The 13,583-nt window shown below is 43.8% G+C and overlaps 1 protein-coding gene across 1 annotated transcript in view; it reads left to right on the plus strand.

Moving 5' to 3' along the window:
* The window catches only part of SARM1 (sterile alpha and TIR motif containing 1), a 61,781-nt gene that overhangs the window by 27,198 nt on the left and 21,000 nt on the right, over positions 1 to 13,583 (plus strand). The window contains exons 4-5 of the mRNA XM_082244494.1: positions 6,595 to 6,807; positions 8,597 to 8,688. Coding sequence (XP_082100620.1) covers positions 6,595 to 6,807; positions 8,597 to 8,688 — 305 coding nt within the window. The remainder of the gene's footprint in view (positions 1 to 6,594; positions 6,808 to 8,596; positions 8,689 to 13,583) is intronic.

Raw genomic sequence — 13,583 nt, forward strand, 5'->3', positions numbered from 1 at the left:
TCTGATTGCTTGCTACCGTTTAATGCAATTCTGTCAGTTGTTATAAAAGATAAAGGAGGCCTGTAATCAAGTGAAATCACTTAGCCCCTTCTAATTCATTGATTGGTCGCAGTCCTGTATCCCCCAGCACTGTAGACAAATCAGTTTACGGAGGCAAACTAAATGCTTACATAGTGACTCAGCCAGTTTAGTAATAGTGAGAAATGATGGAGGGCCAACAAGTTCAGCAACTTCCATATTCACTGATTGCTGACTTATTTTATAATAAGCCTGAGTTCTGGAAGTCATCAAAAAACATTAAGAGATGTTTGCCAAATTTTCCCATTTGTTTTGGTCTTCTTATGAGTATGCAGAGATGCTGTCAGGCACAAATAGACTAAAGGGTGACAATGTAAAAAGGAAATTTGTTTTTCTTTTAAAGTGTATGTCAGGTTTCTCAAGAGCTTAGCATTACAAATGTCCAAATTATCTGTGAATGTTTTTAGTGGAAGTTTTTTTATTTTTTATTAAATTTTATTAGTGGAAGTTTTTTTAATCTATGGGAAAAGGATCATGGCTCAAAACATGTTTGATGTTTTGCCTAGAATCTAGATTGGAAGAACAGGTAACATGTTGCTTTTGTAAAGTGTATCTTGGAATTATCATAACTCCCTAAAGAGTTACTTGGCTTCAAAAGTCACATGAAGTAAGCAAGGTTTTGCCTTTAAGAAATGAACGCTTTTACTATTAAAGAACAGTAAAAAAAAAAAAAAAAAAACTGCATCAGTGTCCCAAATGTCCTGGCCTCTAAATGCTACCTATCTTTTAAGACAACCCTATTGATAGCCAAAACATTTTTGGAGTTTGGATAGTGTGAGAATCCCATTCAGTTTTTTTTTTCTCTCTGTACTCCTTGTCCCAGAGGTACAACAGAAATAGGGGGAGGAAATCTCTACAAAGTGAGGGAGACAGTTGTCACCAAAACAAGCATCCGTATTGGAGGTTTTCCCCTTAGCATCTGCTTTGGTGACAACGAAAACATTTTGGATTTCCTGTCACTTACAGTGGTCACCAGGACAAAAAGATAGGAAGGTAAATCTACCTATTTGGAACGAATGCAATAACACCCCCACATGTAAAATATTTATTGATGTAATATAAAATAATGACTGTGATTACAGTAAAAAAGATCCTATTGTAGTAATAAAAATTTGACGGATGTTCCAATCTTTCCTGTTCATTCTTTTTTTTTTTTTTTACTTTATTTTTATTTGCATATAAAATTTAAGATTTACAACAGTATTCCTCAAATTGGGATTCACATATTACATATTAAAGTTATATAAAAAGAAAATACAGTAATTCAAATACTATAATATCATAATATTTCCCCTTTTCCTCCCTCCCCTCCCTCCCAGGATTCCTCCCCTCCTTGGCTATAACTTCCATTCTACAACATTTCCCCAGGGTAGATATGCTTAATTATTTATTTCAATATATTTAGTTGATTTTTTAAATTCTATCCATTTTCCCCATTTTCTTTTCATATTTATTGGAATCTCCTCTTGTGTATTACATATATTCCATATTAAAGTTGTTATTTATTTTTTTACATCATTCCTTTATTTTCGGGCTCTCCTCTTCTCTCCACTTTTTTGGTATAATTCCCTTTGCTATGTTTAACAGAGTTGGGACGATAGTCATGTTATATTTTTTTAAAGATATTATTGTTTTGTGAAATAGGCAAACCCATGGATCGTTTGGTATTTTTATTCCAGTGATTTCTTCGGTCAGTTGTCTAACCTCTAGCCAGAAATCTTTCCTGTTCAATCCAAAATCACACACAAACCAAATCAGTTTATCTTCGTCTCATCAGACCACAGGACATGGTTCCAGTAATCCATGTCCTTAGTCTGCTTGTCTTCAGCAAACAGTTTGCAGGCATTCCTGTGCATCGTCTTCAGAAGAGGCTTCCTTCTGGGATGACAGCCATGCAGAACAATTTGCTGCAGTGTGTGACGTATGGTCTGAACACTCACAGGCAGAGATGTATAGTAACGAAGTAGAACTACTTAACTACTGTACTTAAGTACCGAAATGCGGTATCTGTACTTTCCTAAAGTAGAATTTTTTTCTCCTACTTCTACTTTTACTTCACTACATTTTTTCGATGATTTCGATACTTCTACTCCGATATTTTTTTTTGTGCTGCATAGTTACTCGTTACTTTTCTCTGCCTTTCCCTTTTTTGTTTGGTTTCCCTCCTTACTGCTCTCTCCTACTCTTTCAATTATCCTCCCTATTCTGCCTTTCCCCCTCCCCTCCCCTTTTCTATAGGAAGGCAAAGGTAAAGATACCCCCCTTTTTCATGGGTACCTGGTCTCTGGCCATTTGGGTAGCGTTGTTCCGCTCCAGGCTTCCGCTGGGCCGGCGTGGAATGCTCCCACATGCGCCTCTCGGTGCTCTGACATGTGTGGCGGCCTTCGGCCACTCCGCTCCTCCCCTCCTTGTCTCCATTCGCTGACGTCTCAGCGCTGGGAGGCGGGGATTCCGGCGGCCGCGCAGTAGAGGCACGTGCGCATGCGATCAAGGCACTGGTGGCCATCTTGATTAAGGGAAACATGGGGGGGTCTCTGATGTAACTTAAGGGAAGGCTTTGTGTAGGCGGTCTCTGATGTAAGGGGGCTCTGTGTGGGGGGTCTCTGATGTAAGGGGGGTCTCTGATGTAAGGGGGGCTCTGTGTGGGAGGGCTTTGATGTAAGGGGAGCTCTGTGTGGAAGGGCTCTGATGTAGGGGGAGCTCTGTGGGGGGCTCTATGGGGGGGGCTCTGATGTAAGGGGGGCTCTGTGGGGATGGTCTCTGATGTAAGGGGGCTCTGTGTTGGGGTCTCTGGATGTAAGGGGGGCTTTGTGTGAGGGGTCTCCAAAGTAAGTCGGCTTTGTGTGGGGGGGCTCTGATGTAAGGGGGGCTCTGTGTGGGGGGTCTCGGATGTAAAGGGGGCTTTGTGTGGGGGATCTTTGATGTAACGGGGCTCTGTGTGGGGGGTCTCGGATGTAAGGGGGGCCTCTGTGGGGGGTTTCTGTTGTAAGGGGGCTCCGTTGGGGGGTTTCTGTTGTAAGGGGGGCTCCATTGGGGGGTCTCTGATGTAAGGGGGGTCTCTAATGTAAGGGGGCTAAGTTTGTAGTGATCATAAAAAAGAAAAGTCAAATGAAGTGCAAAAAAAGTGCAAGAAAAAATGTGCAGGGCGCTGGTGGGGGCGCCACAGGATCAGCTCGCACAGGGCGCTTAAACACCTAAGGCCGGCCCTGGTTGGGAGGTTCTTTCCCATTAACAGCAGATATGAAATTATATTCATCTTGTTTTGTCACATATATATATTTGAAGATTCACAATATTTTGAACTTTTTATTGACTTAGATTTCATACACTCTTCCTTTATTTCATTATTGGAATATATTGTTGTATATCACATTGTTTTATATATGATTTTGCGCACCAATAAGCTGTGGAGAAAAAAAAAACATGCAGGGAAGAGAAGGAGGGATGCTTTAAAAGGGTAAGGGAGGGACATACTTTATCTGTTTTTTGTTTACAAAAAGTTACAGCCTAAGGAATTGTGATTGTCCTTTAGGTTAATCATTTGAATAAATCATTTGAAATAATAAAAAACAATATGATGTTCAAACTTTTGACTTCTTTCTTTAACCACTTGCCGACTGCCTAACGCCAATCTACGTCGGCAGTCAGCCCCTCACAGGCAAAGTGACGTAGAGCTACGTCACTAGCTTGTGAGGGTCTAGGGAGCGAGCGCGCGCCCCCGGAGGCGCGCTCCCGCTCCCGCGTGGTCACGGACCCCCCCCCCCCGCGCGCGTGTGACCAGCGGACCCGATGTCCGCCGGTCACTCGGCGATCGGCAGGGGGAGAGGGAGAAAGGCAGGCAGCTTGTGTAAACAAGCCACCTGTCATTCTCCTCGGTGTAAAAACACTGATCACACGGATCTACTATGTAGATCCATTGATCAGTGTCCTTACAGCTCAAGCCACATCCAATCACAGTAGAAAGCACGCCCCTAGGGACACACACAGCCCCTCCCTCCCAAATAAAGTTAACCCCTTCACTACCAGTGTATTTTTACAGTAACAGTGCATATGTATAGCACTGATTACTGTAGAAATGTCACTGGTAACCCCAAAAGTGTCAAAAATGTCAGTCAAGGGTCCGATCTGTCCGCCGCAATGTCGCAGTACCGCAAAAAAAATCGCAGATTGCCGCCATTACGCGTTAAAAAAAAAAACAACAAAAATGACAAAAATCTTTCCCTTTGTTAGTAAACGCGATAACTTTTGCGCAACCCAATCAAAATACGCTTTTTGCGATTTTTTTTACCAAACATAGGTAGCATAAAACAAATTGGCTGAAAATGTTAAAAAATTTTGATTTTTACATTTTTTTGGGGGGGAATTTCATATAAAAAAATGTGAAAAATATTGCTATTTTTGCAAAATTGACGCTCTTTTTTTGTTTATAGCGCATGATCAAAAAATCGCACAGGTGATCAAATACCACCAAAAGAAAGCTCTGTTTGTGGGAAAAAAAGGACGCCAAATTTGTTTAGGTACAGCGTCGCAGGACCGCGCAATTGTCCGTTAAAGTCACGCAGTGACGAATCGCAAAATACCCCCTGGTCGGAATGGGGGTAAAATCTTCCGGGGCTTAAGTGGTTAATAACTACATAACACAGTACTTCTACTTCGACTTTCAGTACTTGAGTAGAATTTTTTTTTCAAAACTACTGGTACTTTTTACTTTTAGTACTTAAGTAGCAATTTTTTTGAAAAAACTACTAGCAAAACTTAAGTAAAAAAAATGTTGAATACTTTAGTACTTCCACTTAAGTAACTTTTTCTGCGAGCACTTCCACTTCTACTTAAGTAACTTTTTGATCGAGCACTTGTACTTTTACTCAAGTAGAAATTTCGAGTACTTTATACAAGTCTGCTCACAGGATGACCCCCCACCCCTTCAACCTCTTAAGCAATGCTGGCAGCCCTCATACGTCTATTTCCCAAAGACAACCTCTGGATATGACGATGAGCATGTGCACTCAACTTCTTTAGTCAACCATGGCGAGGCCTGTTCTGAGTGGAACCTGTCCTGTTAAACTGCTGTATGGTCTTGGCCACCATACTGCAGCTCAGTTTCAGGGTCTTGGAAATCTTCTTATAGCCTAGGCCATATTTTTGTGGAGCAACAATTCTTTTCTTCAGATCCTTAGAGAGTCCTTTGCCATGAGGTGCCATGTTGAACTTCCAGTGACCAGTAGGAGAGAGTGAGAGGGATAACACCAAACTTACCACACCTGTTCCCCATTCATACCTGAGACCTTGTAACATTAACGAGTCACATGACACCGGGGAGGTAAAATGGCTAATTGGGCCCAATTTAAAGTGGAGTTCAGGCCACAGGGGTGAAATTTAGATAAAAATACCCCCGGGACAGTCAGGGCTAGTACATTCCACAATGGATAGCCTCTGTACTGTCCCGGGTCGCACTTACCTTTTAGAAGAAATACTTACCTTGAAAATTTCTTCTCCAGCGCTGCCATCTCGAATGTGGGCAGCTGAAGCCAGCACGTCCTCTTCCATGTCCTCTTCTCCCAGAATGCGCCTGCACCGGCCCCGCACGTCACTTCTGGTGCGCGCGCGTCATCCCTCCACAGCTTCTGGGCATGGCCAGAAGCCGTTTAGCAGAGAATGAGGCGCCTGCACCGGAAGGGACGTCCGGGCCGGTGCAGGCGCAGGCCGCGGCCGCAGAGGGAGGAAGTGGAAGAAAGGTGAGTATATTTTTCTTCAATAACAAGGTAAGTAAACAAAAAAAAATCGTAACTATCCATTTGTTTTTCAGGTGACCAATAGCAAGCGGATGGCCCAAAAGCGATTATGTCGATTTTGTGGCCGGAACTCCGCTTTAAGCCATTTTCACTTAGGGGTGTACTCCTTTTTGTTACCAGTGGTTGGACATTCATGGCTGTGAGTTATTTTGAGAAAAAAAGCTAATTTACACTGTTATACAAGCTGTACACTCACTACCTTTTATTGTAGCAAAGTGTCCTTTCTTCAGTGTTGTCACATGAAAAGATATAATAAAATATTTACTAAAATGTGAGGGGTGTACTCACTTTTGTGAGATACTGTATAAACACTGACATTTCATAATACAAACTTTGCAGGAAGGTGAATATTATACCCAAAAATTGGCCCCGTGTGTAATTTATTTAGAAAAACCTTAAGGGTTGTACACACAGGCCGATCGGAAACCAGCCGACATTTGGTCCGTGTGTACGGCAGCCAGTCCGACAGTTTGGCCAGCTTCTCCCAAAGGGGCATGACCAAAAAAGGTCTGCCAATCAGCATCCGATCAGCACTCTCAGCCAATGGCTGAGAGCGCCGATAGGTGTGTTCTGGCGGGGAGCCGTCCCCCTGTCAAAGCACAGTATCTCAGCAGGGGAGATCCCTGTACTAACATTGCTTAGTTAGTACAGTGGCTCCTCCCGAGCTCGTCTGTTTGTTTTTTTTGGTTCCATGTTGTAAACTTAGTCTTGTTTGTTATTCTAGATTTTCAATGAAATTGGAGCTACACAAAGCCTACGGCGAATTGTTTGTTACTCAGCAGACTGTACAGTTTCTGCCCTGGCTAAAAAAGCCCTTCGGATGATGGGAGAAGAGGTCCCATCCCGCATTGCAAGCTCAGTACCTAACTGGAAACCTCTGGAAGTTCAAAACTGGCTGCAGCAGATTAGCTTTGACAAATTTTTAAAAGTATTTATGGTAAGTAATGTTTATTCTGTTTATTCTGACTCCAACTGTTTCTGTTCTATTCCTTCCTGAGACCTCTATGCCTGGCCTGAATGTAGTAAAGACGGGATACACAATTATTGTAGACATTCTTCATCAGATGTAAAAATCAGAAAAGACCTGCGCTAAATATGAATAACCGTCAAAAATTGATATTGTAAAAGCTGCTAAACACTGAATCTATAGAAATCCAAAAACAATATGTGTATACCAATAGTGTAGCGCTAATCATAAATTGATGAAAAATTGATAAATATGTGAAAATAGTGACATAAATTAACACATATAGTGCGTCCAAAAAAAACGTGTATCAATGAAAGGTGCATCCAATAGTAGTGTATCAAATAAAAATCCAATAAATATTCTTTACAAACTAAACAGTACTTCATATATGAACATATAAAGTGCGTGCAAAAACGTGCATCAGATAAGAGTCCAATAGAAATAGTAAAGTTCAGACTATGAGTCCCAGATTGGACAATAGGCAAAGGTTGGTGTTCAGAGCCAAAAAATCCCAAAAGATGATGAAGCAAGATGAGGCACCCGTGAGGAATGGTACAAATTGGCTGCTTACCGCAGATCGTGGGCCCCCAAATTAATGGACAGGCCGACAAACGCTTTGTATGCAGATCCTGTGTTCTGATCTAATTCTTCCAGAGATTCAGGGGTTAAACCATAAACTCACAGGCGACTCCAACAGTATAATAAACCTATGGACATGGGAAAGGAGAGTAGGAAAAAACACATAGCGTAATCCAGTTGTGAGAAGGGAAACATTTATTAAAAGTTGCACTTACATATAAAAAAACAATCCAAGCAAATGTCATAGGAGACCGCGGCGTCCCACGATCAATAGATACAGCCGGCGTTCAGGGGGCGTGGTTTCCGTAACGTCCGGTACCGCCCTACCGGTTTCGTCACATTTGGCATCCATGAATATATTTATTGCATGCAGAATGTTTGAGGAAAACAATAAGATGCAGTAGAAGTGATATTGAAATGTTAAAGGCGGTCAAAATGAATATTTGTTTCTCTTAGCCTCAATATGTGCCTTGCAGGAAGGATAGAAACGCTCACTAATGAGGAAGATGGAATTATATCATACCAAGGGGGGTCGGATACAGAAAAATACATGCAGTTAAAAGAGTGGCTGTGGGCTGGCAGCATAACCAATACCATTGAAGTGGTTGCAAAGGTAGAAGGTTTTATGCATTCTCTGCATTAAGGTAAAAGACCTTCTGTTTGCAACCCCCCCATCCCCCCACCTTTTACTAACTTGAGCACGATTTTGATCCAGCGCCGAGCACGAGAGCAGTGGCTCTCGCCACTCTCTCTCTACACCAGGCAAGGAGGCAGCAGTGGGTGCCATTGGCTCCTGCTGATGTCAGTCACAGTCAATGAGCAGAGATCGGGGGACAGGGATAAGCCACACTGTGTCTGCCAATGGACCGCACAACTCAGCCCGCACGAGTGCCCCCACAGCAAGTGGTTTGCTATGGGGCAATGGGGAGGAAGCAGGAGTGCTGGTAGGGGACCCCAAAATAGGAGGATCAGGCTGCCCTGTGCAAAACCACTGCACAGAGCAGGTTAGTATGACACATTTGGAATTTAAATGAAAAATATGTTTACAATCACTTTAGCTAGAGAAAAGCATATACACAAATGCAACTGCATTGCCCATGTGCTGTTGGAGGCAGCACTCAGTATATGTCCATGCTGTCTGCCTATGTATCTCCATGTAACACTGTGCTGTTTATGACAGGAATATCAGATTGATGGTGACCTCCTGCTGAGGCTGAATGAGACTGACCTGAAGGAAGATTTGGGTATGACCTCCAATATCGTCAGGAAGAGGTCAGTGTGTGCCTTACAAAGAGACATGACAGCCTAGCATGAAACATGTTACAAATTTATATCTGATCTGTAATTAGGTATCTGCCTAATTAAAATGCATAGGCAGGGCGATAATAAGGATATTGTCTTGCAAGCAACTATAATGCCAAGATTAAAACGTAGAAAAAAGTAGAGAAGCCGCTAGCACTTAACACATCCCCATGTTTATGTGTGCATACAAAAAATAAATAGTAAAATGTGCCGCGCTGTGTGGGATATAAATGAAATACACTGTAAAATTAAACGTAACTCAACAAAAGTGCTCCAGTTTACAAAGTCTTCCATATATAAAACAAATCATGTATGCTTGCTTTTCTGTGTATAATCAAATCAACATTTTAAACTAATAAATTTAGCATTTATTCTACAGAATATCTCCCATATGAAAAATGGTGTGTTTATCTCCAATTTATAAAGTGCATATATTTCCTATAGATGAGGATTATATCCACAAAGTCCAAAAATTAATGAAAAATGTGATTAACAAATAGTCTATAATCATGCAATACATCCGTGATTGGGATTAGAATATGCCGTGCTTGCAATGCATGCTTCATGTATCCAAATGTTTCTCTCAGTGCTTTTTTGAGTGCTCCATATATTGTGTCTATATAATACACTCGTGTTCCCCCATTAGATGTATGCTTACCTGACAATATGTGACTTTACAATTAAGCTCGGTCAAATATCGCTTTTTGTCCTTCCAGGACTAGATCAATTGCTATCCGCTTCTCTTTCCCACTGCCACTGCTATGTCTCATTGGCTCTTTGCAGTGTGACCCAGTTCATGTATATGAGAAAAAGGACGCCAATAGTGCTTACATCATCAAGTGTTATTGCTTTTTATTAATCCAAAAAAGAACTACTCAAATTATTAGCATTAAAACCTCTATATTCATGACACTGCATCTGCTTGTGATCCGTGTGTAAGTCTCAAATTCGAACGCCGTGCTTTCTAGTTACCCCTCCCCTACGAATTACACCACAGGGTCATGTGGCTTCCTTAGGGAGATTCCTTATAGGCAGGGCGAACATTTCTTAATCTTGGTTTTATCTTTGACATGCGCCATTTCTTATGAACATTTGTTGTTATTTTTTTAAATCCAATTTTTAATCCAGAGGAGTTTTTATTAGTAACTAGACATTAAGCCCGTTAAATTAACGGGCGCTAGAACATGTGGTCAAACATTTGTAAAAACAGACTTGTTCCAGTTAAGCGAGAGCCTCTGTTAGATCTGCGTCCCTGTTGCCCTAGCAACGTCGGGGACATGCGCAGAGCTGACTGACTGAGCGGCTCTCGCTTATCTCGTTCTTTTTTTCTAACAACGCGAGAGCCGCATGACGTAGCCAGCTCTGCGCATAGAGTCCCTGTTGCCCTAGCAACATCGGGGACACGCACAGAGCTGACCGAGTGGCTCTCGCATGACATCGCTCGCCCGCCGCCACTTGTAACACTCGCTGCCGCTTAGCAGTAAGTCCACGCGAGCGCACATCCGCCGCGTGCCCGCTCACACCCGCCGCTTCAACAGTTTCGCCCGGTGTTCTATCACATTTCCCTACCCCATCAGATTTCCCTACCTACGTCATTTCCGATTGAGATCAGCTGTGGATTCGTCATGCAGCAGCTTGTACCTGCGTCACACGTCCTATTGGGCATGCGCAGAATAGGTAGGGAATTATGATAGCATCGTAAGGGGTCAGACCAAAGTCCTAGTGTGCATGCACCGGCGCATGCGCACCAACGGGTCGGGCAGCGGGATCTCTTATAACAAACATCCATCCAATCTCCATGGCACAGTATATAAGTGTAAAAAGTGCGCAGGATGTGAATCAAGTAAAGCTGCAACCTTAGAACCAATTGGGGAAAAGAATATATATAAAGAAGCAGGTGCGCTAAACTAATAGGTGTCAACCAATCAGGTTGAAGTGAACCAATACAACAATATGAAAATAAATAGTGACAAAACTATTACATATGTGGTGAACTGGTGAACTGATAAGCATCACGTACAAAATACAGTTAATATTTCAACAATGTGAATAACTGAATCACACTCAGGTGAAGATGAAAAAAGAACAGAAGTAAAGGTGTATAAAGTCCAAAACAATATTTTCAGTAGATGTGAAGATATCCAAGTGAAATATACACAGCAACTTTAAGGTGCAGATGATCCCGCCACCATGTTGAGAACTGGCTCCTTACCAGAGAGCAGAATTTTAAGGGCGTATATATAAAAATCCAGATGAGGGAAAGGTGCTCAGGAGAGGATGTGAACTATGGGATACCACTCAAACGGGAGGATAAGCCTCTTACCAGACAATGGATAATTAGGGCTGATCTTAAATTCTCCTGAATGGTGCTTGTCCTCTATCCTAGGCGTCCTCACTCTGGACAGTTCCCCTCTGGTGCCAGTAAATATGTCCACGCGGTATCTCACAAAGATAGAGACCAAACAATAGTGCAGTACCTTCTTGACATTTATTAAAACATATTACAGGGTGCACTTACATTAGTCGTCTTGTAACAATAGCTCGGGACCTGGACCGATGAGAGGATGACCGTGGCCACCTGCAGCGCGGTCCACGGCGATGGGTGATGACGATACGGCGCTCCTCTCTGACACGTTTCCTCCTAAAGCGGACGTCAACGGAGACAGGAATCTCCATGGCACACACTGCGCTGACAAGACACTGCACCGGCCCGAAAATCCGATCCCCATGCCCCACACTGCGCCAGCCCAATGAGACAGTGGGCGTGCGCGTGTGGGTAGGGAATAGGATTGTCCGATCGGCGCAGTGTGTGCCATGGAGATGGGATGTATGTTTGTTATAAGAGATGGCGCTGCCCGATCCGTTGGTGCTCATGCGCAGTAGGACTTGTGTCTCAGCCCTTACGATGTTATCAAAATTCCCTACCTATTCTGCGCATGCGCAGTAAGACGCGTGACGCGACTACAGCTGGTGCATGACGAACCTGCACCGGAAATGACGTAGGTAGGGAAATCTGATGGGGTAGGGTTTTCTGACAGAACACCGGCCGCCAATGTTCTCTCTAATTTTTTACTGTGCTGAGCAAGTAAAAAATTTTCTGAGTGTAAACCTTTAGACTGAGCAATTGGGGGGGACATCAATGCAGAGTGACCAACGTGCCCCCTATCAATTGCAGAGTGCCCACAGCATTGCCCCCAATCAATTGCAGAGTGCCCACTGCATTGCCCCCAATCAATTGCAGAGTGCAACAGCATTGCCCCCAATCAATTGCAGAGTGCCACAGCAATGCCCCCAATCAATTGCAGAGTGCCCACAGCAATGCCCCCAATCAATTGCAGAGTGCAACAGCAATGCCCCCAATCAATTGCAGAGTGCAATAGCAATGCCCCCAATCAATTGCAGAGTGCCACAGCATTGCCCCCAATCAATTACAGAGTGCCCACGGCATTGCCCCCAATTAATGCAGAGATGCCAGCGTTCCCCCCCCCCATCCGTGCACTTACCTCACGGTCACTTCTCTTCAGTTCAGTCCCCGGCTTCCCACGTCTCCTCAGTCCTCCCGGCACCTCCTCCGCAGAGGGTGGAACTCCGTAGGGTGTCCGTCATCCTGGGCGCCCCGTGCAGGCCCGATCCCCGGGCTCTCCTAAAGGCCGCGGGCCGGTCGCAGTCTCCGCACTCCGGGGGGTGGCAGTCTCCACAGATTGGAACGCCAGCCAATCCTGAGGAGGAAGTGAAGTGGGCGGGGATCCGCTCCTGTGTAACACGCCCACCCAGCGCCGGCCGGCCGCCCGAAGTCTCTCTGCGTCCCAACGGCTGTCGTGGGGCACATGCGCAGTAGCGCAATTCCACGGACACAGGGATGGACGCAGAGACACATGGGTTTTATTAATATAGATAAAATGGACAGCTCAGTCTGGCAGTGGAGTTGATGTGATCTTTCTCTTGCAGTTTCACTTAGGCTTACAGTTCTCCTCCCCACCCTCACCTTGTAACTAGACAATGAAAGGAGAAGCAACATCTCTCCATCAATCTGCTGTTTTCTTGCCATTAGCATGGTCCTTGCACTGCAGTACGCCTCATTGGCTTCATGTGCTGCCTTTAGTGTTTTTAGGAGAAGCTAGCCTTCACCGGGCCTTACCGCAGGTCCCCTAGTGCATTCTGTTGTGACTTTATTTATATCGCCCGCTCAAGCCCTGAAGAACTAGGAGACTTTTCCCCCAGAAATGCGTTGGCTGTATTTGATGCTCTTAACCATTAAACGTTTTAAAAAAGTGAGATGAATTTTTGTACCAGGTGCTCCTCGTTACATATCCAATAATTAACCACCTGGCGAGCAATTCCTTTGTCATTATCAGAAAGGTAGCAGCCTAGGACTTGAACTGGGTTCACCTACACTATATTTTAACCACAGATCTGCTTCTTTGAAGGAAAAAATCACTTTACGGTAGATCCATCAGAACCAACTATCACTTCTATTGGTCACTGTGACTTTCTGAGAGGGATACTCCACAGTCCCACCAGTACCCAGGTTAATGTCAAACCATTATGATGATTACATGCAGTGAAGCTCTTTCTTCCCATCACTGGTTACAAAAAGGGGGTGTCTGGGATGTCCCTAGATTGTCCCATCTCCATAGGAGGCTTATGCTCAGCCCATCTCTCCCTCACATGCAGATCTCTGTCTCAACCTTCTTTTCATATACTGTAGGGCTCCCTACATGGCGCAGCAGGGGCTATATATAACCATTCCATCTCAAAGATAGCCACCCAAATCTCAAGAAACGTATGTGTTCAATGAGACACTGGTTACCCTAAGATGACTCTGAACATGACAGGAAACTGTATGTTCAGTGCAACCACTTACT

The sequence above is a fragment of the Pelophylax lessonae genome (assembly GCF_965119305.1).
Source record: "Pelophylax lessonae genome assembly, chromosome: 2".
Classification (NCBI taxonomy): domain Eukaryota; kingdom Metazoa; phylum Chordata; class Amphibia; order Anura; family Ranidae; genus Pelophylax; species Pelophylax lessonae.